This window comes from Anser cygnoides, chromosome 30, assembly GCF_040182565.1.
Source record: "Anser cygnoides isolate HZ-2024a breed goose chromosome 30, Taihu_goose_T2T_genome, whole genome shotgun sequence".
Classification (NCBI taxonomy): Eukaryota; Metazoa; Chordata; class Aves; order Anseriformes; family Anatidae; genus Anser; species Anser cygnoides.
The window spans coordinates 1,861,390-1,885,890 of NC_089902.1; the positions used below are offsets into that span (position 1 = coordinate 1,861,390).

The following is a 24,501-nucleotide window of genomic DNA, read 5'->3' on the forward strand; positions in this document are numbered from 1 at the left end:
CTCCACTGCGGTGGTAAATGTTGTTGCTGTGGCGGAAACCTCAGCCAGAGGTCACGTCCAGGAGGGATGCTCTGTCCATCCCCTGCTGCGCAGCTGCTGGCCGCTTGCAGCACTCAGGTGTGGGATGGCTGCACTCAGAGGTTGTGCCAAAAAATTACATCTTCTTGTCTGCAGGTCCTAAAGAACAGCACAGAAAAACCCTGGTGCAGTCTCTAAGTAGGGGATAAGGGAGAATATCCCCTCTAAGGGAGGGGATATTCTGAGGTTCATCAATAACCTGCTTAGGTCTCAGTTCAACGCAGTGGAAGCTCAGTCACCTGTGCAAATCCAACCACTCAACACAGAGCCTGCCCCAGAATCAGAGCAGGAAAAACAGGCACAGACTTCAGAAAGTGCCTTCTTTTTCCAGGCAGCCCCTGCCCTCCCCTTCCTCTGCCCAAGGTTGCCCTGCAGCAATTTCTCCTCTGCACCGCACAAGCCATGAGAGACATCCTGGCAGCTCCTGGCCAGGCAGAGATGTCCCGGACCCAGGAGCCCCTTCCAGGAACCTCCCCTGCACTGTCCTGCAGCCAGAGACTTACCATGGGCAGGGCTGTGAAGGTTTCTCCTGCACTGAGCTCTCCTCTGCCCGCACCCTGAAGGCTGCCTGGAATCCCTTTCTGCCTGGGTGCCTGCGGTCAGAGCCCCCAGCCCTGCTGCGCCGTGCACAGGAGCTGCTCCTGGGCACAGCTGTCTCTCTGCACCAGGGCCCTCTTGCCACGAGCTCTCTCTGTCCCACGAGCCCGGCCCAGCTCAGCACCACACGCCCAGCCCAAGGCATTGGAATCCCCCCTCGGGGGGCTTTGCTGACGAGCCCACGAACCTCAGGCACTGAGAGACAATTGAAGACATCTCTCCAGAAGTCCAAGTCAGAGGCAAGTTTCCTGCAGTGTCCCCCTGAGGGCCAGCCCTGACACAGCCTCCCTTGGAGCTCGTTAGAGCAGAGCATTGGAGGCAGTGAGGACAAGGAGACAAAGACAATGTCAAGGTGACCCTGATGTCACTTTTCCAAACTGGATGTGTTTCACCAAGCACAAGGGCCAGGCCTTGACCCCCAGCCCCTGGAAAGGGAGATCCTTTCCCTTCACACACTGCTCAGGGCTCTTCCTGGGGCAGGAGGAGATGGGGATGTGCATGGCCAAGTGCAGGAGAATGGTACGAGCCCTGCCTGGTTCATGGGTGGGGGCGAGGAGGCAATGAGGCCCTGGTGCTTTACCGATAAGCTGTCTCCCCGTAGGCCTCAGTGGCAGAGACAACAGCCAGAGCCATGGACACAAAGCCCTGGGTCCTGTTGGGACTTTCAGCTTTGTCAGAGGCCTCTGTCCTCTCCACACCAGGCTATCTGAGGGACTCCCAGACCTGCACCTCTTTCTCTGGTGGCTACAGACTTTTGTCCGTGTGGTGTCACACCGGATCTGAGCTGAGTCTGATAACTCAGATCTTCTTGGTGGCCATGCTCCTCGTAAGGCAGCTCTGTAGGAAGCTGGCCTGGTTCCTGGGGAGCAGCACCACTGCTCGTATGGCATCCCTCGTGGTGCCCAGGCCCTCCTCCTCCTGGGCACTGCTCACTCAGCAGGGTCCCAGTCTGCCCTGATGTGTGGGGTTCCTCTTCCTCTGGTGCAGGACTGGGCTCTTCTCCTAGTAGTAATGATCAAGATGTTCCTTTATGCAAAATCCTGCAGTTTCTCAAGGTTCCCCCACGCTGATGCTCCATTTTGTCAGCTTTTAATGTCTGCAGGCAGACATTAAGACAGTCACTTCCTGTGGCTGCGCTGTCTATGACAAGACAGCAGCATCAGGAGTTGCAGGAAAGCTTGGAAGGCTGTCAGGTTCCACTTCTTCTGTGCTTTCTTCTCACGCATGCTGGCAGTTTGTCTGCAGCTGTGTCCTAAATGTTATGAGGCTGTGCAGGTAAAAGTTAGAAGGGTCAAAACCCATCTGGAGCTCAATCCGTCTATTACTGTCAATAACAATAAAAACTGTTTATATCAATACTTTAACAAAGGAGAATTAAGGAGAATCATCATCCTTTATTGGATGTGGGGGAAACCCATTGACAAGAGATGAGCTGAAGGCAAAGGCACTTAATGCCTTCATTGCCTCAGGCTCTAACAGCAAGACCAGTTGTTCCCCTGGACATTTCTTCCTCTTCATGGCCAGTACCAACCTTCCAAGGTGCACCTTGTGACAGTTTTTCTCTCCTGCTCTTTCCTACTACCAAAGAAAGCTCCATCAGGGTGGAAACCGCTCCTGAAGCAGGCATCCCAACCCATCAGGCTCCTTGCGGCCTGTCAGCCAAGCAGACAGAAGTCACCTCAGCAGCATCTCCCAAGGCCTGGGCCTGCTGCTGGCCTTGCAGCTTCTTGGCTAGACACAGCCAAGCCTTGGGCCTCCTGCTGTCCAGTCCTGGACTCAAGCAGAAGGGACAGGACAACCCCTGTGCGGGCCTTCTTTGTGTCTGGGTCCTCCTGGGGATGGAGGCAGAGGGGATACCACAGGCAGCATGCCAAGCAGGGGCCTTCTGCTGGCCTAGCAGGGCCACTGGCAGATGTCAGCCCCAAAGTGCACATCCCAGGGAGAAGCCAAGGGTGACCTGCCACCTCCAGACACAAGGCACCTCACAGTCCCTTTGCGTGACACGTTCCTGCTGCTGCCCTATCAGCTGCAGAGACAGAAGTGACCTCCCAGTCACTGCCCCAGTCCCATTCCTCCTGCTGGGGCAGGAGATCCTGAGGCACAGCTGACCTCTCTCTAGCCCCCTCGGTACCTGTTTTTCACTTTCTGGGTTAGAGATTAAGCAAAGTTTTAGTGGGAATGTTTGGTGTTCTTCTTGTGGTGTCAGGTCTGTGGTTAAGTTACGGATAAGCTGTGTGGTTTACGGGTGTTTTAGGTCTGCCAAGATGTCTAGGGTTAAATAGAAGATTTTAATGTTAGTGTTAAGGGAAAGGATCAGGGTGAACAAGAGAGAAAATGGATTCCTTTCAGAGTGTTGTAGTAGTATTTAGGTTTAGGGATTAAAATTCCTGGTTCAAGTAAGGTAAGGGCCATACTTGACTGTTTTAAGTCAGTGTTACCTCAGCATCTACAACATTACATGAACCCTCTTACCTCTATGAAATCATTAATTTCTGCTGGCCAAGCTCTTCTTCCCACCCTGAAATCTCACATCTCTCTTGTCCAGGCTGCTCCTGACCTCCCCATATCTTATTGGGATCAGCTTTCTGATGACTCTTGATCCCAGAGTATCTGTCTCACCTCTGTTGGCTACTCTGTTCTTGAGAAGGATGTGGCATTGTTGTCAGGAGGGAAAAGGGCACAAAGGTCTTTAGGAGCATCCTCCACAATGTGCCCATCAGCTCTGCACCTCCACAAAACTGCGATTCATTCAAATAGATCCGTGTCCTTCTTATGCCAGGGGCCCCACAGCTAAACACAATACCTGACGTGTGGCCTCACCAGGACTGAGTAGAGAGGGACAATCACTTCCCTACTGCTGCTTACCACACCATTCCTGGTACAAGCCCGGATGCTGTTGGCCTGCTTGGCCACCTGAGCACCCTGCTGGCTCCTATTCAGCCGACTATCCACCAATACCCCCAAGTCCCTTTCCGATGGGCAGCATTCCACCCGCCACTCCCCAGCATGGAAGGGGGTTGTCGTGCCCCAAGTGCAGGACCCAGCACTTGGCCTTGTTGAACTTCATAGATTTGGCCTTGGCCCATGAGTCCAGCCTATCTAGGACCCTCTGCAGAGCCCACCTACCATCGAGCAGACCAACACTCGCTTCTAACTTGGTGTTGTCTGCAAACTTACTGAGGGTGCACTTAATCCCCTTGTCCAGATCACTGATGAAAATATTCAAGGGAACTGGCCCCAGAACTGAGCCCTGGGGGTCACCACTAGAGAACGGCCTCCAACTCCATTTAGCTCCATGTCCCACAACTCTTTGGGCCCAGCCACACAGACCCTTTTTAATCCAAGGAAGCTTATAAGTGTCCAAGCCTCGAGCAGCCATTTTCTCTGGGAGAACGCTGTAGGAAACAGTTTCAGAATCCTTACTGAGGTCTAGATAAACCACATCCACGGCCATTACATCATCCACTGAGTGCATCACTTTGTCATAGAAGGAGTTTAGATTTGTCAAGTAGGACCTGACTTTGATAAAGCCCTCCTGACTGCGCCTGATCACCTGGTTGTCTTCTAAGTGTTGCATGATGGTACTCAAGATAATCTGCTCCATGAACGTCCCCATCACTGGTCAGACTGACAGGCCTGTAGTTCCCCACATCCTCCTTCCAGCCATTTGGTAGGTGGGCATCATATTTCCTTGTCACCAGTTGACTGGGAACACCCCTGATAGCCAGGACTGCTGACAAATGATGGAAAGGGGCTTGGTGAGCACTTCTGCCAGCTCCCTCAGTACCAAGAGGGGGATCCCATCTAGCTCCATAGACTCGTGAACATCCCCCATGAGGGATGCCATACGAGCAGTGGTGCTGCTCCCCAGGAAGCAGGCCAGCTTCCTACAGAGCTGTCTTACGAGGAGCATGGCCACCAAGAAGATGTGGGTTATCAGACTCAGCTCAGATCCAGTGTGACACCACACGGACATGGGTCTAGAGCCAGCAGGAAAAGAGGTATAGGTGTGGCAATCCCTAGGACAGCCTGGTGTGGAGAGGATCAAGGACTGTAGCAAGGCTGAGAGTCCCAACAGGACCCAGGGCTTTGTGTCCATGGCTCTGGCTGTTGTCTCTGCCACTGAGGCCTAGGAGGAGACAGCTTATCGTGAAAGCACCAGGGCCTCATTGCCTCCTCGCCCCCACCCATGAACCAGGCAGGGCTCGTACCATTCTCCTGCACTTGGCCATGCACATCCCCATCTCCTCCTGCCCCAGGAAGAGCCCTGAGCAAGGTGTGAAGGGAAAGGATCTCCCTTCCAGAGTGCCAAGATTCAAGACTTGACCCTTGTGCTTTGGTGAAACACATCCAGTTTTCCTACACATCAGGGTCACCTTCACAGTGCCTTTGTCTCCTTGTCCTCACTGCCTCCAATGCTCTGCTCTAACGAGCTCCAAGGGAGGCTGTGTCAGTGCTGGCCCTCAGGGGGACACTGCAGGAAACTTGCCTCTGACTTGGACTTCTGGAGAGATGTCTTCAATTGTCTCTCAGTGCCTGAGGTTCGTGGGCTCCTCACCAAAGCCCCCGGAGAGGGGATTCCAATGCCTTGGGCTGGGCGTCTGGTGCTGAGCTGGGCCGGGCTCGTGGGACAGAGAGAGCTCGTGGCAAGAGGGCCTTGGTGCAGGGAGACAGCTCTGCCCAGGAGCAGCTCCTGTGCACAGCGCAGCAGGGCTGGGGGCTCTGACCGCAGCTGGCACGGGGACAGGAGAGAAGGAGAGAGGGCTTGGAGGCAGTGAGGAGCGCAGCAACAGAGGGCAGCGTGTGGCAGGACAGATCTGCAGGCTCTTGGCACTGTGAGTCTCTGGCAGCAGGGCCATGGAGGTGAGGTTGCCAGAGGGGTCTTCTACAGCTGGCACATCCGATGCCTGATAGCGTCTCTCTGGATAGCTGTCTCTCTGTTTCTCCAGCAACGTGTAGAAGATGCTGTAGAGAATGGCATTTATTAGAGGAAATTTCCAGAGGAATACTGAGGCTTGGTTTATGTGAAGGGAAAGGCTTATTTGGATTCTTTGCTTTCAGATTCCTGCAGTGGAGGGGAATCTGAATGAATCTGAGTACACAGCTTGTGGGATGGGTCTGTGAGCATGGACAGGGAGGAGATGTGGGGACACAGAAGCGGCTCCCAGCAGGGACATAGGAAGGCAACAGGCACATGGGCAGGTGGTGAGAGGGAGCTGCTGCCAGAAATGCTGTGCGAGGGAGGGCTCAGGCACCTCCCTGCCAGCCCCTGCAGGGCAGGCACCTTCCCTGGGACACCCCCTGCTCTCCTCTGCCACCAGCACAGCCTCTGCCCTCAAGCCCCCGCTGTCCCCAGCAGGAGCTGCCTCCTCTGCAGGCAGAGCTGCAGCACAGGAGGGTGTGCTGAGTGTCCGTCTGTCCCTCCCTGGCCTTGCCTCCCCTGGCAGCAGCACGCTGCCATTCCTCCTGGCTTCTCCACCTGGCCGTGCTGCTGCTGCTCTTGTTCCCAGGCTGCCTGGGGATGGGGGTTTCACGTGCCCATGGAGTGAGCCCTCAGGGTGCCTGGGGGAAGGGGAGTACGGGGACAGGGTGAGGGGTCTGGAGATGAGCACTTGGAGCCTGGATTCTTCTGCTCTCAGCAGCATCCATTCTTTTTCAGGTGCACTTCTGTGTGCAACTGTCTTGTAGATCAAAGAAGTGCCAGCAGAGGGCAGCTGATAGCAGGACTGATGGACTTAGGGTCTAAACACTCTAAAGGACTCTGGGCTGTAAGGGTACAGTCCCTTTGTCTCTGAGGATCTACAGGGTCTTACTTGGAGTGCAGGAGAGATGCCAGGACTTCTGACTTAAAAGCAGCCTTCAGGTGTCTTGGGGCAGCTAGAATAAAAAATACAAAAAAATATATAAAAATAAAAATCCCAACAGCACTCCTGAGCAGTTGGTTTGAATGTGAGCCAAACTGGGGCAAAAGTCTTCGATATTAGGAGTAAAGTAAAGCTGAGATGACACCAAATTCCTCTTTATGTCTGGCTGTAGCACAGGACTGACTCTTCCATTGCCCACAGCAAAGTCTCCTGCTCCCAGGGACACCCTAAGGTAGGACCAAGTAGAACTCAGGAAAGGGACCTGCCATATGCCTGCCTGGATGTGGAATCATTTGGGGAGATTTAAATGAGAAATGGTGGGAGTTTTCCTCTGCTAAGTAGGTTGTACGTTATTAATGTCTTTCTATTCTTTGAGCAGAACCCGATGCGACTTAACAGCAGATGTCCAACAGCAGCTCCATCACCGAGTTCTTCCTGCTGGCATTCGCAGACACGCGCGAGCTGCAGCTCCTGCACTTCGGGCTCTTCCTGGGCATCTACCTGGCTGCCCTCCTGGGCAACGGCCTCATCCTCACCGCCGTAGCCTGCGACCACCGCCTCCACACCCCCATGGACTTCTTCCTCCTCAACCTCGCCCTCCTCGACCTGGGCTGCATCTCCACCACTCTCCCCAAAGCCATGGCCAATGCCCTCTGGGACACCAGGGCCATCTCCTATCAAGGGTGTGCTGCACAGGTCTTCTTTTTTGTCTTCTTCATTGGAGCAGAGTATTCCCTTCTCACCATCATGGCTTACGACCGCTACGTTGCCATCTGCAAGCCCCTGCACTACGGGAGCCTCGTGGGCAGCAGAGCTTGTGCCCAGATGGCAGCAGCTGCCTGGGGCAGTGGCTTTCTCAATGCTGTCCTGCACACGGCCACTACATTTTCCCTGCCCCTCTGCCAAGGCAATGCTGTGGACCAGTTCTTCTGTGAAATCCCCCAGATCCTCAAACTCTCCTGCTCAGATGCCTACCTCAGAGAAGATGGGGCACTTGTGTTTAGTGTTTCTTTAGTATTTGTTTGTTTTGTTTTCATTGTGCTGTCCTATGTGCAGATCTTCAGGGCAGTGCTGAGGATGCCCTCTGAGCAGGGCTGGCACAAAACCTTTTCCACGTGCCTCCCTCACCTGGCCATGGTCTCCCTGTTTGTCAGCACTGCCATGGTTGCCTACCTGAAGCCCCCCTCCATCTCTTCCCCATCCCTGGACCTGGTGGTGGCAGTTCTGTACTCCGTGGTGCCTCCAGCAGTGAACCCCCTCATCTACAGCATGAGGAACAAGGAGCTCAATCATGTGCTCTGGAAATTAATGACTAGATGTGTTTCGGAAGCAATAAATTTCCATTCTACCTCTGCAGATGACTAATAATGTCAATGACTACAAGAACAACTAATATTATAGATATGATTATTTTTGTGTGTTTGTATATTTATGAGTGTTTTCGTTACAGAACTTTCTTTGTTTTAATACGGCTAAAGTTGCCCATTAAAATGGTATGATTCATCTGATTTCTTTTACAGTATGTACCTGTCGAGTATAGCTCAGAGATGCTGTATATCAGGAGCCAGGCCCTCTGTGAATTTAAATAAAAGAAAGGAGCCTGCACTGCCTTCCTTGTGTGACCTCCTTCCTGTGAGAGCTGCTCGGGCTCTGCAGGGGCAGTGCCATGTGCAGGGCTGCAGAGGAAAAGAGTCCCATCCCAGCAGCACGGGCAGGGAGCACCAGCGCTTGGGGCATGCCGAGCTGCTCTCTTGCCACTGCCCCCCTCTGGTGCTGAGCCCTGCTGGTGGGGTCAGGCCCGGCTGCTCCTGTAGCTTGGTGCCAGTGCTGCTGTGGGGCTGTGCTGGGACTGCAGGCAGGGACAGGCAGTGGGCACGGCAGTGGCACAGCCGGCCTGCGCTGCAGCACTTCCCTCCTAAGGGGGGATCTCCTCCAAGGTGGACTCACCACAGCTCAAGGGCTCAATCTGCTGTGAGCAGGCAGAGGAGAGTTCTGCAGCCCCAGGGCACGCAGCAGCCCCAGCCAAGGAGTCTGGCGAGTGATTTCACTGCAAGGTCCCTCCTGCCCTAGCACCTCCCAGAACTGGCACGGCACTGGCTCCTGTGTGTCAGAGAGGCTGGGAGCCCAGGAGCTGTGCCATGGGCTGGAAGGAGCACAACCAGATCACTTCTACCTGGGCAGATTCTGGGCCAAAAAGGGGGTGTTTTGTAGGTGTGGTATTACGAGATCAGTGTTGCCTCAGAAGCTCCAAGTCCAGGAGGAAGCTAATGGCTGTTAAGTGGCCTGTGAGGTGACTTTTTTCTGAAGAAGCTGACAGGTCATCCCTTGACTCCTGGCTGGCATCTGTGCCTTTAGGCTCACATCTGCTGGTCTCCATGATAGGACACTCTTGTTTAGTGTTTATTTCTCATTAGTTTGTTTTCTTTTCATTGTGTTGTCCTATGTGCAGATCTTCAGGGCCTTGCTGAGGATGCCCTCTGAGCAGGGCCGGCACAAAGCCTTTTCCACGTGCCTCCCTCACCTGGCTGTGGTCTCCCTGTCTGTCAGCACTGCCACAGTTGCTCACCTAAATCCTCCCTCTATTTCTTCCCCATCCCTGGACCTTATCATGTCATTTCTTTATTCGATGTTGCCTCCAGCACTGAACCCCCTCGCCTACAGCATGCGGAACAAAGAGCTCAGGCATGCTGTGTGGAAACTGATGACTGGATGTGTTCCAAAGGCAAGAAGTTTCCAGTCTCCTTCTGCATATGACTCATAATGTCATTAGTTACAGGAAAAACTATTTTTTTTTTGTATCTTTATTACAGGCTTTTCATATCTTTAATTATGATATTGTTGCCCATTAAAATGATATGGTGCATCTCAAGGCCAGCAGCAGGCCCAGGCCTTGGAAGATGCTGGTGAGTGTCTATGATGAGACTCTAACTTTGTGTTTCAAGGAACAGCTGGTGAGGGTTGATGAGACACACGTGAAATGATGGAAATGCTGGGATGAGAGTAAGGTGGTGGAAAGAGAAGGGTGTCTGCAGACTTCAAGGAAATAGGGCAAAGTGTGGGACAGCATAGGGAAGCCTGCAGAGGAGAAGGCAGAGGGTGCTGGCAGGAATGGAAGGCCCCAACAGCCCTGATATTTTTGTCCCCTTGGCTAGAGCTTCTGAGGAGACGAGATATAGTCATTGCAATGGGGCCTCACTGCTTCCTTGATACCCTGTGCAGGGGTGGGGAGGTGCCATAATGAAGTTCTTCTCATGGCATCACACTGCCCACCACATCATACAGACCCCAAGAAGAACCCTGAGCCAGACGGGGGGGTGCAGGATCTCCCCTCCCAGTGGCTGGGGTCAGGCCTTGGCCCTTCTGCTTCACCAAAACCAACCAAGACTTTTCTCAGCACAGCGCTTTGCCTGTCTGCAATCATGGCCTCCAATTATGTGCCCTAACAAGTCCCTGGGGAGGCTTTGTTAGGAACAGCCCTCAGTGGGGCCCATTAATACTCCAAGTCACTTCAACTTTTCCTTCTGACTTTACTTTCTCAAGCGGTTACATCATTCACCTCTCAGTACCTGAGCTTCTTAGACTGAGCACCAAAATACACCATGGAACTCATTAAAACAGAGAAAGTCCTAAGCAGCCATATCTCTGCCACAGTTTTCTTCAAGTCTTCAAGACTTGTGTAGCTAATTGGAGAGCTTTCATGGTGTAGTTAAGGAGGAAGATATCAAGAAACACCTGAAAAAATACACTTTTCTCATCTTAAAGGATTCGTTTAGTTGAATTTCAGTTTGGAGCATTATTCTCTAACTGATATTGATCCAGGATCCTGCATAGGGAGGAAAAGCAGACTCTTGAGGTCTGACACTGCATGGAGAACCTTGCTCCTCACCACCCCAGCCCTGACATTTCTCTCTTTGGCACTTGCATCACTTCTCCTTCCACCAGACTTTGGCACAGAGGTCTGCAGCTGGGTGTTAGAGCTCCTTTGCACCAGCTCCCTCCTGCTTGCCTTAGAGACCTGGATGCACACAGGCGCAGAAGGGTTTCTCCTTATTTCAAACCAAACAACAGGAAAACATGCAGCAATCTTCCAAAAGCAAAGCAAGCTCCTCATCCTGTATGCCTCCTGTGAGGTTTATGTTCCCAAAAGGATGACTGGACAAGAAGTCTTTTATACTGATAGACCGGAAATTATAACTGTTAAGATTTGAATTAATCCATATGATATTAATTCAATGATAAATGATGAAGAGCTTTCTAAGGACACAGTTAGACAGACTGCAGATAGATGGGCAAGCTTCAACTCCCTGAAACTCAAAGCAGCAACTGGGTTGGTGAGGGCGGTCTGAGTGATCCAGGAGGAAGGGGAGGGCAAGCCAGGAGAACCATGGGAAGTGCATAGGTCCAGACAGGCAGCTGGAAAGGGGACATTCAACATGGGCTGTTTAATCAAGACAGGTGGATGTACCTGGGAGATGAGGGAGCACATCATGATAGACAAAGCGATGACAATGCAAGTACAGGTGAACACCAGTTTTTCTTTTTCTGTGATGAATATAGGTCCTGAAAATGCCTATTTCTTCATGAGAGAAACTACACTGTGTGACATTTTACGGAAGAGATTGAATCAATTGAGGTAATGAGTAGTTGCTTTATGACTTAAGTCCTGAAGAAAATACTGGGTACTGAGGCAGAGCTTTGCTGTCTGACCATAAGCAACCAGTGCCAAGGTCTTCAGAGTAGTTTACTCACACTTGAAATATTTCCTTGAAATCCCATTTACTGGTTCTGCTTTCAATGAAATCATTAGGCCTGCAGAGGCTCTGGTGAAGTTAGAGTAATTCCCTGGAATGGAAGCTGTCTGAAAGGACCTGCAGGAGACCAGAGGCGGTCGGTGGATACCGTGGAGACAGGTGATGTTTCCCAGGGCACCTCCACTGCCAGCAGTAGTCTTTATCCTTGAAACTGCAGCCCAGCCCAGCACAGGAAACCCCTTCAAGGCAAATTCCTTCTTCAGCCATTTCTTGGGAGAGGCCTAAATTTGAAATGGCCATTGGGATCCCAAGAAACTCTCCCTCCTTCCTAGTAGGCACCTAAACATCCATTTACCGTCCTAGGTCATGTGTGGAAAAGTCAGCCTGAAAGACTCAAGAGCAGGACGCTTCAAATGGCTGAGGCAGAACCCATCAGCTTGCCCCACTTTGGGGAATCATCCCCTTCCAACTAGGGATATGAAAGTGAAAATGTGAAATGAACCGTCAGGTCAATGCGCAGATGAAGGGAAAGTCACACATATTGTGTTGGAGTAGCAGAAGGCAAAAAGCACTGCACTGTGCCTCAGAGTAACCAAGGAGACCTAATCCAGTTCATCTGTGAGATAAAGCAGAGTGAAGGACGTTGAGTTGTGTCCTAACATGAAGAAGGATGTACATCACTGGTGAAGGAGCTGTCTTTTTGTGCCATCACCAATGCAAATTACACAAGAACTACATCAAATAAAGGTAACCTGTCCCACCCTGGCCCTGTCACACCACGGGGCAGCAGAGGGATCTTTTTCAGTTTCAGCCTCTTCAGAGAGGCTTTGCCCTCTCCCTGAGCACCACGGGGCAGAGCCTGGCCCTGGACGCTGCGTGAGCACCGTGCAGGCCGTGGCAGGCTGCGGTGAGGGGACGAATGCCCTGGGCCCCCTTCCTGCTCTGCCCAGACCAGCAAGGGCCCCGAGCAGCCTCGTGTCCCCTGCCCCTGCAGCTCTGGGCTCCCTTCCCCAGCCCTGGCTCTGCAGCACCAAGCCCTGCTGGGAGCCCTCCCCTGCATGCTGCCACCGCTCCCTGACGCTGCTGGTGCCCTCTGCCGGGCACTGCCCAGCCCAGCCCAGCCCCTGCCCACCTCTCCCCACCTCCCGGACCTCTCCCCAGCCCAGATGCCCAGGCTGGGCTGGCCCCAGGCCAGTGCCCACCGCAGCCTGCTGCAGGGCTCTGGGCACGGCCAGCACAGCCCCAGCCCCTTGCAAGGCACCGCAGCTGCTGGCACAAAGGCGGCTCTGGGCCTCCCCAGCAGCCCCCGTGCTGCTGCCAGCCATGGCTCAGGAGATGGAGGGCATAGAGCTGGTGGTGCTGCTCTGCAGAGCCAGGGGTTTTGGTGTCCTTGGTCATCCAGGGATCTCCGCTCTGCCCATTCTGCTCAGGGTGGGCAGCAGACTGAACTCCGTGGGGATCTCTACTGCTTAGCCCCTTTCCATCTCCCCTTATGGCTCAGCAGCACAGGGCAGTGCTTTCGCAGGACCATGGGGTTTCTCTAATGGCATAAAGGGCAGGCGAGTGCTACACTAGGTCGCAATTTTGGGGTTTCAGAGAGGTTGTCCTTAACTACACTGGACTTTCATGTGCCTTTGCCAGCTGGCTCCTCTAAACCCTTCTGGAATTGCAGAGCCCTCTTTAACTCATGGGCTCCTCATTTTCACCTTTTCCTTTACCTTTCTCTACCAAATTAAACCACAGACGGTTCACTCAGGGGTCTGGCGAACAAGTCTTACGGGGAGCGGCTGAGGGAGCTGGGGTTGTTCAGCCTGGAGAAGAGGAGGCTCAGGGGCGACCTTATCGCTCTCTATAGGTACCTTAAAGGAGGCTGTAGCGAGGTAGGGGTTGGTCTATTCTCCCATGTGTCTGGTGATAGGAAGGGGGGATAGGCTAAAGTTGCACCAGGGGAGGTTTAGGTTGGATATTATAGAATCATAGAATCATAGAATATCCTGAGTTGGAAGGGACCCTTAAGGATCACCAAGTCCAGCTTCTGGCACCACACAGGTCTGCCCAAAAGTTTAGACCATGTGACTAAGTGCACAGTCCAATCGCTTCTTAAATTCAGATAGGCTTGGTGCAGTGACTACTTCACTGGGGAGCCTGTTCCAGTGGGCGACCACCCTTTCGGTGAAGAACCTCTTCCTTTTGTCCAGCCTAAACTTCCCCTGCCTCAGCTTGACACCATTCCCGCAGGTCCTGTCACTGGTGATAATGGAGAATAGGTCACCTGCCTCTCCACTCCCCCTCGTGAGGAAGTTGTAGACTGCGATGAGGTCTCCCCTCAGCCTCCTCTTCTCCAGGCTGAATAGGCCCAGTGACCTCAGCTGCTCCTCATATGTCTTCCCCTCCAGGCCTTTCACCATCTTCGTCACCCTCCTCTGGACACTCTCCAACAGTTTAATGTCCTTCTTGTACTGTGGTGCCCAGAACTGCACACAGTACTCGAAGTGAGGCCGCACCAGCGCAGAGCAGAGCAGGACAATCACCTCCCTCGACCGACTAGCAATGCCGTGTTTGATGCACCCCAGGATACGGCTGGCCCTCCTGGCTGCCAGGGCACACTGCTGGCTCATTCAACTTGCTGTCAACCACAACCACCAGATCCCTCTCTGCGGGGCTGCTCCCCAGTGTCTCATCGCTCAGTCTGTACGTATAGCCAGGGTTGCCCCATCCCAGGTGTAGGACCCAGCACTTGCCCTTGTTAAACTTCATGTGGTTGGTGATTGCTCAGCTCTCCAATCTGTCCAGGGAGAGATATTAGGAAGAACTTCTTTACCGAAAAGTTTGTTAGGCATTGGAATGGACTGCCCAGGGAAGTGGTTGAGTCACCATCCCTGGAGGTCTTTAAAAGACGTTTAGATGTTGTTCTTAGTGATATGGTTTAGTGAAGGACTTGTTAGTGTTACGTAAGAGGTTGGACTAGGTGATCTTGGAGGTCGCTTCCAACCTAGATGATTCTGTGATCCTGTGATTCTGTGATTCATTAGTTGAGGAACCGCTGCCAACCCAGACTCGCAAACTGTCCTTGGATATCAACTGACATATCCTGACAGTTCTGTACTCCACTCCAGAATGTTATTTGCCATCAACCCCAGCACCACTATGACAGTCCCATGCAGATATGTCAAAGGCCAGTTACTGTTTGCTGGGCTATGTGCAACCAAGAAGGGAGCTCCCAGTCCAGTCCTTGGTCCCACACTGGTCACTCTGGGACTCTGATTAATGGTGAAGCCCAGAAAAGCAAGAGACCTGTCAATGGAGCAGCCCCTTGGGTGTATTCCTGACACCAGGTTTGTGAAGAGGTGTGCAGAAATGTGACAGAGAGGTCTCTGTAGAGACAACAGGACTATCACTGAGGCCCTGCTGCTGGCCATGGCCATGGCTCCAGGAAGCAGCAGCCCCGACCCGAAGGCAGCAGAGAGGCAGAGCCCAGCGGGCAGTGAGGGGCAGCCCCGAGGGCCAGCGGGGCCGCTCCTCCCTGTGGCAGCTGGGCTCTGGGCCCTGAGCCCCTCCTGCATGCTGGGGCTGCTCCCCCAGCTGCACAGGAGATGGGAAGAGAGGGGACCTGAGACCACTGAATTTCTCATGGCTTCTTAATTGTCTTTATGTACACAAGATGCCCAGTTCTATAGATACATGAGAGGACTGGATCAACTTAAATAGAATAATCAAAGATGAGAGCATAAGAATAAAAATATTTAAATAAAAATAATATCATAACACTTGTGAGAAAACCATACTGAACACAAAGAACAACAAAATATTGTCATAATACTTTCTGAGTGTCCTTGTTGTCCTCTTAAGATAATTGGTCCCTTATCAGTGTTGGAGAAGCATGTATCAAAAGAGTTTCCTCAGGGCATCCTTGAGCTCCTGGTTCCTCACACTGTAGATAAGGGGGTTCACTGCTGGAGGCACCACCGAGTACAGAAATGACAACACCAGATCCAGGGATGGGAATGATTTGGAAGGGAGTTTCAGGTAGACAAACATAATGACACTGACAAACAGGGAGACCACGGCCAGGTGAGGGAGGCACGTGGAAAAGGCTTTGTGCCGGCCCTGCTCAGAGGGCATCCTCAGCACAGCCCTGAAGATCTGCACATAGGACACCACAATGAAAACAAAACACCCAAAGGCTAATGCGCCAATAACCACAAGAGGTCCAAATTCCCTGAGATAAGAAATGGAGCAGGAGAGCTTGAGGATCTGGGGGATTTCACAGAAGAACTGGTCCACAGCATTGCCTTGGCAGAGGGGCAGGGAAAATGTAGTGGCCGTGTGCAGGACAGCATTGAGAAAGCCACTGCCCCAGGCAGCTGCTGCCATCTGGGCACAAGCTCTGCTGCCCACGAGGTTCCCGTAGTGCAGGGGCTTGAAGATGGCAACGTAGCGGTCATAGGACATGACAGTGAGAAGGGAAAACTCTGCTCCAGCAGAGACAGTGAACAGAAAGACTTGAGCTGCACATCCCTGATAGGAGATGGCCCTGGTGTCCCAGAGGGCATTGGCCATGGCTTTGGGGAGGGTGGTGGAGATGCAGCCCAGGTCGAGGAGGGCGAGGTTGAGGAGGAAGAAGTACATGGGGGTGTGGAGGCAGTGGTTGCAGGCTACGGCGGTGAGGATGAGGCCGTTGCCCAGGAGGGCAGCCAGGTAGATGCCCAGGAAGAGCCCGAAGTGCAGGAGCTGCAGCTCCCGCGTGTCTGCGAATGCCAGCAGGAGGAACTCACTCAGACTCACAGAGCTGCTGTTCGGCATTTTCTGACTTTGGACACAGCTGCCTGTTGAAGACGATAAAGGGAGAACAAAGCTAGTACACACTTCTCTGAGGGAGATTTATTGCAAGCCTCACAGCAGCCACCATCCTGAGCCACTCTCTTTGCAGGAGAACCTTTTTGCAGGTCTCCTGCTTGAGCTGCGGCTGGTGCTGGCTGAGAGTGGCACTGGGAGCAGGGGCTGCTGTGGGCTCCAGAGGAGTCCTTCCTGCAGTGCAGCAGGAGGGAAGCAGGAACATGGGGGAAACTCAAGGTCAGTCCACTGGTCAGGTCAATGAAATTTGCAGTTCTGTTTCAAACAATGCATCCCAATGCAGAACATAGCTGCAGTTGACACTGCTGAACACTCCTGTTCCCAGCTGCCCTGTGTCACCCCTCTGTGAGCTGAAGGACCGTTCTGCTCAGGTGTTTCCCTGAGAAGAAACTGGAGACAGCTGAGAGCAGAGAAGCCCCAGTCCAAGTGCATTGGGATAGAATCCTCACCTTGTCTTGCATGAGCAGGATCTCAGCTCTTTCCTCCTATCCTGGGTTGCAGAGGCCTCACTCCGGCTGCCCACAGACAGCCATCCAGCAGCACGGACATGGCCTTAACACGGAGGTGTCTCCTCCTTAGGGCACCTGGATAACACAAGGATGCCACGAGAGAGCTGCATCCTGCTGGAGAGCAGCCTGCAGACCAGGAGGATGCCCCACAGACAGAGATGGATATCTTAAAGCTGGGATGTGCCACCATCCCAGCTGCACCCGTGCAGTGTCTGGAGGATGCTTGGCCACACCACTCTTGGCTGACCGGGGGCACCTGGCTTAGGGCACTCCGAGGGGCTTCTGCCAGACTTCCTCACCTCGCAGTGCCATCCAGCAGGACTCCCAAAGCCTACTGCATTGCCCACTGCCCTCCCAGCAACAAGACCCAGCAGGAGACCCTTCCAGGACGTGCAGCTGCATGGCCCTGCAGCCAGAGACGTACCTTGTCAAGGGCTGTGCAGATTTCTCCTGCAGGCAGCTCCCAGCATCCTCCCACTGCCAACTGCCTCCAAGCCCTCTCTCCTTCTCTCCTGTCCCCGTGCCAGCTGCGGTCAGAGCCCCCAGCCCTGCTGCGCTGTGCACAGGAGCTGCTCCTGGGCACAGCTGTCTCTCTGCACCAGGGCCCTCTTGCCACGAGCTCTCTCTGTCCCACGAGCCCGGCCCAGCTCAGCACCAGACGCCCAGCCCAAGGCATTGGAATCCCCCCTCGCGGGGCTTTGCTGAGGAGCCCACGAACCTCAGGCACTGAGAGACAACTGAAGCCATCTCTCAACAAGTCCAAGTCAGAGGCAAGTTTCCTGCAACGTCCCCCTGAGGGCCAGCACTGACACAGCCTCCCTTGGAGCTCGTTAGAGCAGAGCATTGGAGGCAATGAGGACAAGGAGACAAAGGCAGTGTGAAGGTGGCACTGGTGTGTAGGAAATCTGGATGTGTTTCACCAAGCAGAAGGGTCAGGCCTTGTCCCCTGGCACCCTGGAAGGGAGATCTGTTCATGTCACACCTTGCTCAGGGCTCTTCGTGGGGCAGGAGGAGATGGGGATGTGCATGGCCAAGTGCAGGAGAATGGTACGAGCCCTGCCTGGTTCATGGGTGGCGGCGAGGAGGCAATGAGGCCCTGGTGCTTTACCGATAAGCTGTCTCCACCTAGGCCTCAGTGGCAGAGACAACAGCCAGAGCCATGGACACAAAGCCCTGGGTCCTGTTGGGACTCTCAGCCTTGTCACAGCCCTTGTTGCTCTCCACACTAGGCTGTCCTAGGCACTCTCAAAGCTGCACATCTTTCCCTGATGGATGTAGGCATTTATCCCTGTGGTATCACAGCAGATCTGAGCTGAGTCTGATAACTCAGATTTTCTTGGTGGCCATGCTCCTCATAAGGCAGCTCTGTAGGAAGCTGGCCTGGTTCCTGGGGAGCAGCACCACTGCTCGTATGGCATCCCTCGTGGTGCCCAGGCCCTCCTCCTCCTGGGCACTGCTCACTCAGCAGGGTCCCAGTCTGCCCTGATGTGTGGGGTTCCTCTTCCTCCTGTGCGGGACTGGGCTCTTCTCCTTGTAAAGGTCAAGAGGTTTCTGTAGGCAAAATCCTGCCATTTCTCAAGGTTCCCCTGGACAGATGCTGCATTCTGTCAGCTGTTAATATCTGCAGGCAGATGGCTCACCCTGATCATGCCATCTCTCACAAGGTAACAGCAGCAGGAATTTGCAGGACAGTTTGGACAATACCGCAGTAACTGGTTGAATGGAATTACAGCACAGAATCACAGAAGGGTACGGGATAGAAGGCTGCCAGATTCCACTTTTTCTCTTCTTCCTTCTCATGCATGCTCTTATATTGTCTGGAGCTGTGTCCTATGTACAAAACACTGCACTATACCAGCTAATAGGAAGAAAATTGAGTCTATCCCAGCCAAAACGAGGACAATATCCACCCCATATTCCACACCATCTGCATCGTGCTCAGCTCCAGTACTTTCTAATTAATCACCACCACCTTTTCTCTTTTGATATACACACAGAGATATCATGCCCTTCGTCTGGGGGTGTCCTGCTGTTGGCTAGGATGGAGTTAATTTTCCTCCTAGTAGCTGGTACGATGCTGTGTTTTGCATTTAGCATGAGAAGAATGATGATCACACACTGATGGCTTAGTTATTGCCCAGCAGTGGAGGGCTGGGGGTGCCTGAGGAGCTGGGGGGGACAGAAGCAGGACAGCTGACCCCAAGTGGCCAAAGGGATGTTCCATACCGCAGCCGTCATGCTGAACCATCACTATGGGGTGGCTGGCCAGGGTAGGGGGTACCAATGCTGCGGGACAGGCAATCACCTTCATGGTCATCGTCATCATTGTTCGTATTATTTGTCTTCCCTTTATGGCCTATTAAACTGTCTTTATCTCAACCCATGACTTTTTTTTTTTAGTTTATTTTATTTTTTTCCCCCTGCTCATTCTCTCCTGCATCCGCTGGGGGTGTAGCAGGGTGTGTGTGTGAGGGAATGGCTGTGTGGTGCTGAGCTGCCTGCCGGGTTAAACCACGCTCTTTTTGGTGTCCGACATGGAGCACAAAGTTTGAGCCAATGACAGATCTCACCACAGCATGTTAAATAAAAAAAAAAAAAAAATAATAATAATAAAATAATAGGAAGCTATTACAATCATTAGATGATTTTAATAGTTGCTGATAAAAAAGTTTATTTATTATTATTTTTTTAACCTCAGGTCTGTTGTGCTCAATTTCAGAACTGTGTTGTATAGCACATGACTTCCTGTATGTCTCCCCTGTCATGCTGTTTATCTTTTCTGATGGCTGCTTCAGGTTTATTCTTTTGTTGTGTCGTGTAACACTGGCTTGTGATATGATAAAATTCCTGGTCATGAAACTAATCTGGTACTTGTACTCAGCATTGCCATTACCTCCATACCTTGGGAGCCATCTCTCAGAAACTATTAAGAATCACACTCTTGACCTTTTCTCCTCAGGAAACCAAGGCATGGGGGAGACAAGGGGAGGACACTTTTCCCCACTGCTTCACTCTCCCTTTCTCCTTCACCTCCCCCTTCTCCTCCAGGCTAATTACACTAGCTCTTCAAAGCTTTGAATATCCTTGGGATGGTCAAACCTGCATGTTCCTATTGTTACATCTCCTGGCTGTGTTTCAGCTTTTGTTTCTGTTTAAGCAACTACTTAATGCATGCCATCCAGAGATCTGTCCAGAGGCAGGAGAGTGAGGAGTGGCAGGGAGTGTGGGAGGATCTGGGCAGGCACCTAGAGCAGGGGACACCTCCAGTGCTTTGGAACTTCACCTCTGAGCAAGTGCAGAAGTGCAGAATCCTAAAAAAAATGTGAAAACTGTGTGTCATCACCCTGGTAATTGCAAATAGACACAAATCACTGCAGTGTGCTGGGCCTTGCCCCATGCTTAACAAGCCACAGTCAACACCTCCCCAACCCCTGTGACTTTTCCTGCAGGCACACGCCAGCCCCTGTGGCAGGCCCAGCAGCCACTCCAACCCTTGTGAAGGGCCCAGCAGCCACTCCAAAACCTGCAGCTGGCCCTGCAGGCGCTCCAGCTCCTGAGATGGGCGTAAATTTAAACCAACCCCTGTGACAGGCCCTAGAGCCGCTCCCAAAACTGCAATAGGCCCTGCAGCCACTCCAACTGCTCTGAAAGGCCCTGCAGCCAGAACAACTCCTGTGATGGGTCCTGCATCCGCTCCAGCCCCTGCGATGGGCTCCATGGCTGGGCCAGAGAACCAGCCTATGCCAGTATCGGTTGCCTCTTTATGAAAGAGAAAACAATGGGTGTGGAAGTCAGTTTTTCTTTAGAAAGGAAAGAAACTCCTACCAAGACAAGAAATAAGGAAGAAGATTAGGCAGGTTTCTCCAAAGCTGGACCATCTTGGAAACAGGAGGACGAAGAAGAAGAGATCATCTAAACATCAGAAACCACGTGATCCCTTTCCCAGGGTAAGCTATGAGATAAGGGAAAAGATTTCAGCCATCATCTTGATGAGCACATTGTCACCTGGCTGCCCCAGTGCTGGGAGAACAGGGCCAATAGCCTGGAATTAGAGGGCAGGGAAGCCAAGCAGCTGGGATCCCCCCCTAAGGAAGGGGTGAATGACAAAGCCATTGGAAAAGGGCACAAGGAATTTAATCCTGTCAGGCGTCAAGGAAAGGTCTCTCTTCAAGAAAGATCTTGTATGTCAACCAGGAAAGTGGATCAACATGGAGAGGGGTATCCGGTACCTGAGGGAATTAGCCGTGCTGAAGGTGATTGATAGTGACCTAGACAACAAACAGCTGTCCAAAGTTCCAGATGAAGTCGAGTGCCCATGACCCATGTGGCAGAAGTTTGTACAGAGCGCACCATCACCGTATGCCAGCTCATTGGCAGTTATGACCTGGAAAGGCCAAGAGGAACCCACATGGATGAATCGGATGTAGTTGGATGTAGCCAACTACAGCATTACAATGAAAGTCTCTCTTCTTCCCTATGGGCCTGCATCTCGTCTAGAGAGAAACTTTCTCACGAGATGCCAGAACTACAAGAGGATACATCTTCCTCCCCACCTGCACGATCCAATAGCTCGGCTATCAGGTGTAAGCATCCCTTTGCTCAAGAAAGTTGATATAGTGCGTGCATACTACGTGCCACCCTGTGGTTTTAACTGTGTGACCATGGAAAGGCCATGAGAAAACGGGATGCAAAAATCTACCCTACCTCCACCCTAGAGGCATGGATACATGAAGCGCAAGGAAAAGCATTCGCAAAAAAGTGGTTCTTCTGAGAAAATTGCTGCTCCAGCTTCTAGCAGCCAGTCCTCCAAACAGAGTAATGAATACTATGAGCAGGACTAGAGAGGCCCAGCCTCCACCCAGGGGGAGGAAGGGGACAATCGGGTGTATTGGACTCTGAGGAGTATTGGCCTGGCACATAAAACCCAAGAGTTAACTGTACTGGAGGCTGAAGTGAGCCTAACTGGGAAGGAGTGGCAAAAGAAACCCATTGGGACTGGCCTGGAGGCTCTGTGCAACCTTAACATAGACTACTTCAGGAGGGGGTACTTCAAAGATCCACAACGGTATTGGTGGGCTTTTGGCATGACTCCCTTGGAGATGGAGGACATCAAACAGTTGTCTACCTTGCCCACTCTCTCACAAGACCCTTCTGCTGTGCAGGTGCTGATGGCCAATGGGCAGCAGGTGCCAATCGCTACCACAACAGCGCACCTGAGGCAGTATTGCACTCACAGAGACTCCCTGATTCCCATGCATGAGCTGGTTCATTGACTGCAGAGCCAAGGGGTGATCAGCAACACTTGCTCACCCTTTAGTAGTCCCATATGGACAGTGCAAAATTCTAATGGTGAGTGGAAGAGAACGGTGGGCTTCTGTGGCCTGAATGAAGTCACACCACCGCTGAGTGCTGCTGTGCTGGGCATGCTAGAACTTCATTCAGTAGTCAAAGTAGTAGTCTGCAGTCAAAGGCAGCCAAGCGTTATGCCACAATTAATACTGCTAATGCATTTTTCTCCATCCCTTTGGCAGCAGTGTGAAGGCCACACTTTGCTTTCAGTTGGAGGGGCGTCCTGTCCACTTGGAATCGACTGCGCCAGGGGTAGAAACACAGCCCTACCATTTGCCATGGGCTGATCCAGACTGCCCTGGAACACAGGGAAGCTCCTGAACACCTCCTGTACATTGATGTTGTCATCACATGGGGCAACACATCTCAAGAAGTATTTGAGAAAGGGAAGAAAATACTCCTAATCCTTCTGAAATCTTGTATTGCCCTAAAACAAAGTAAGGTCAGGGGACCTGCAGAGGAGAACATAATGCAGGCTGGTCAGGTTCAGGGGGACCCCTGCTTGGGGAAAGGTTGGGCATCAGTCAGTGGGTGATGACCAATTGCATTGTGCATCACTTGCTTTATACATATAATAATAAAAAAATAAAAATTATTACTATTTATTAGTAGTATTGTTAAAGTTATTACTATCTCTTCAATTTCTGTCCATTTAAACTACCTTTATTTCAACCCATTATCTTTTGGAGGTGGTTGTCAACTAACATCTGTGTGGTGCTAAGGTGGCTGACGGGTTAAAGCACAATGTGTTTGACAACCACAGTCCAACAGCACAAATCACACTTGTAAAAATCAGTCTCTGACTTCTACAAAGAGGAGCAGTCGGCGATGACTTTGGTCTGCTTCAGACACCACAGCCCAGCAGAGACCCTGCTGCCTTCGGGAGCTGTCAGCCCTGAGGCCTTGGGGATACCTCGAGGGAGCCCAATGGCACAGAGCAAGCGATGCCATGGTCGGGTGCTGTGCTGCTGAGCTAGGCCGGGCTCGTGGGACAGAGAGAGCTCGTGGCAAGAGGGCCCTGGTGCAGGGAGACAGCTGTGCCCAGGAGCAGCTCCTGTGCACAGCGCAGCAGGGCTGGGGGCTCTGACCGCAGCTGGCACGGGGAAAGGAGAGAAGGAGAGAGGGCTTGGAGGCAGTGAGGAGCGCAGCAACAGAGGGCAGCGTGTGGCAGGACAGATCTGCAGGCTCTTGGCACCGTCAGTCTCTGGCTGCAGGCCCATGCAGGTGGGGTTGCCAGAGGGGTCTTCTACAGCTGGCACATCCGATGCCTGATAGCATCTGTCGGGATAGTTGTCTCTCTGTTTCTCCAGCAAGGAGTAGAAAATGCTTTAGAGAATGGCATTTATGATTGCAATTTTCAAAAGAAAGACCAAGTCAGGGGCTACCAGAAAGGCAGGACTTTGCCTGTAGCCTGTGCTTGAAGAATCCTGCAGTGGAGGGGAGGCAGGTTTCATGGTAATGAGTGGTCAGGATTTTGCAGGAGACTGAGACTCCTGGAGCATTGCAGTGAGGGACCAATATGTCATCAACGAACTTCATAAAGTCCCTTCCCACACCTCAGCCCACAGACTGCACCAACATCATCATTGTGGTCCTCTCAGGCTTTATCCTAGCTAATCTTTAGGAGCTACAAAAGCCCTGATACCCCCCCTGCCTTTGGAAGGTGTCTGCAGGCTTGAGGTGAGCACAGATCGTTTGCAATGAGCAGGAGCTGCCTCCTCTGCAGGCAGAGCTGCAGCACAGGAGGGTGTGCTGAGTGTCCGTCTGTCCCTCCCTGGCCTTGCCTCCCCTGGCAGCAGCACGCTGCCATTCCTCCTGGCTTCTCCACCTGGCCGTGCTGCTGCTGCTCTTGTTCCCAGGCTGCCTGGGGATGGGGGTTTCACCTGCCAATGGAGTGAGCCCTCGGGCTGCTTGGGGGAAGGGGAGTACGGGGACAGGGTGAGGGGTCTGGAGATGGGCACTTGGAGCCAGGATTCCTCTGCTCCCAGCAGTGTCCAGGTTCTGTAGGCACTGGAACAGCTACCCCAGGGAAGTGTTCACAGTGCTGAGGCTGACAGACTTCAACAAATATTTGGGCAACACCCTCAGGTGTATGGACTGATTTTTGGGTGTTCTTGTACAGATTAGGGTGGGATCTGATGATCCTTGTGGAACCCTTCCAAGTCAGGATATTCTACAGCTTCTAGAGGATTCTACAACTCTAGGAACATAGGAGGAGAATTGTCCTGGAGCTCAAAGACCTGCCAACACAGGGCATCTGAGACCAGGACTGGTGGACTGACTGCCTCTCCTCTCTGAAGGGCACTCTGCTCTAACAAGGCAGTATCTGTGACTCTGAGGACCTACAGGGTTTCACTTGGAGTGCAGCAGAATGCCCAGGATTTATGCCTTAGAAACACTTCTCAGGTGTGGTGGGGCAGCTGAATAAAGAGGACAAATCAAACAAACAAAGAAACAAATAAATAAATAAATCTCTCTTCGATGAACTAGGAGCAAAAC

At 52.4% G+C, this 24,501-nt stretch overlaps 2 protein-coding genes across 2 annotated transcripts; one reads left to right on the forward strand and one right to left on the reverse strand.

The window, feature by feature from the left end:
- The first annotated feature begins 6,850 nt into the window (after positions 1-6,850).
- On the forward strand, positions 6,851-7,904 carry LOC136787634 (olfactory receptor 14C36-like). Its single transcript, XM_066984946.1, has one exon. It carries the CDS (start codon positions 6,942-6,944, stop codon positions 7,902-7,904), a length of 963 nt encoding a protein of 320 aa, XP_066841047.1. The 5' UTR covers positions 6,851-6,941.
- A 7,271-nt stretch (positions 7,905-15,175) lies between these two features.
- Positions 15,176-15,850, reverse strand: LOC136787635 (olfactory receptor 14J1-like). Its single transcript, XM_066984947.1, has one exon. The coding sequence runs from the start codon at positions 15,848-15,850 to the stop codon at positions 15,176-15,178; it is 675 nt and encodes a 224-aa protein (XP_066841048.1).
- Positions 15,851-24,501: the final 8,651 nt, after the last annotated feature.

What these genes read in the sequence shown, in the direction of transcription:
- LOC136787634 (XM_066984946.1), top strand. Translation starts at nt 6,942, where the DNA reads ATGTCCAACAGCAGCTCCATCACCGAGTTCTTCCTGCTGGCATTCGCA.
- LOC136787635 (XM_066984947.1), bottom strand. Translation starts at nt 15,850, where the DNA reads ATGGCCAATGCCCTCTGGGACACCAGGGCCATCTCCTATCAGGGATGT.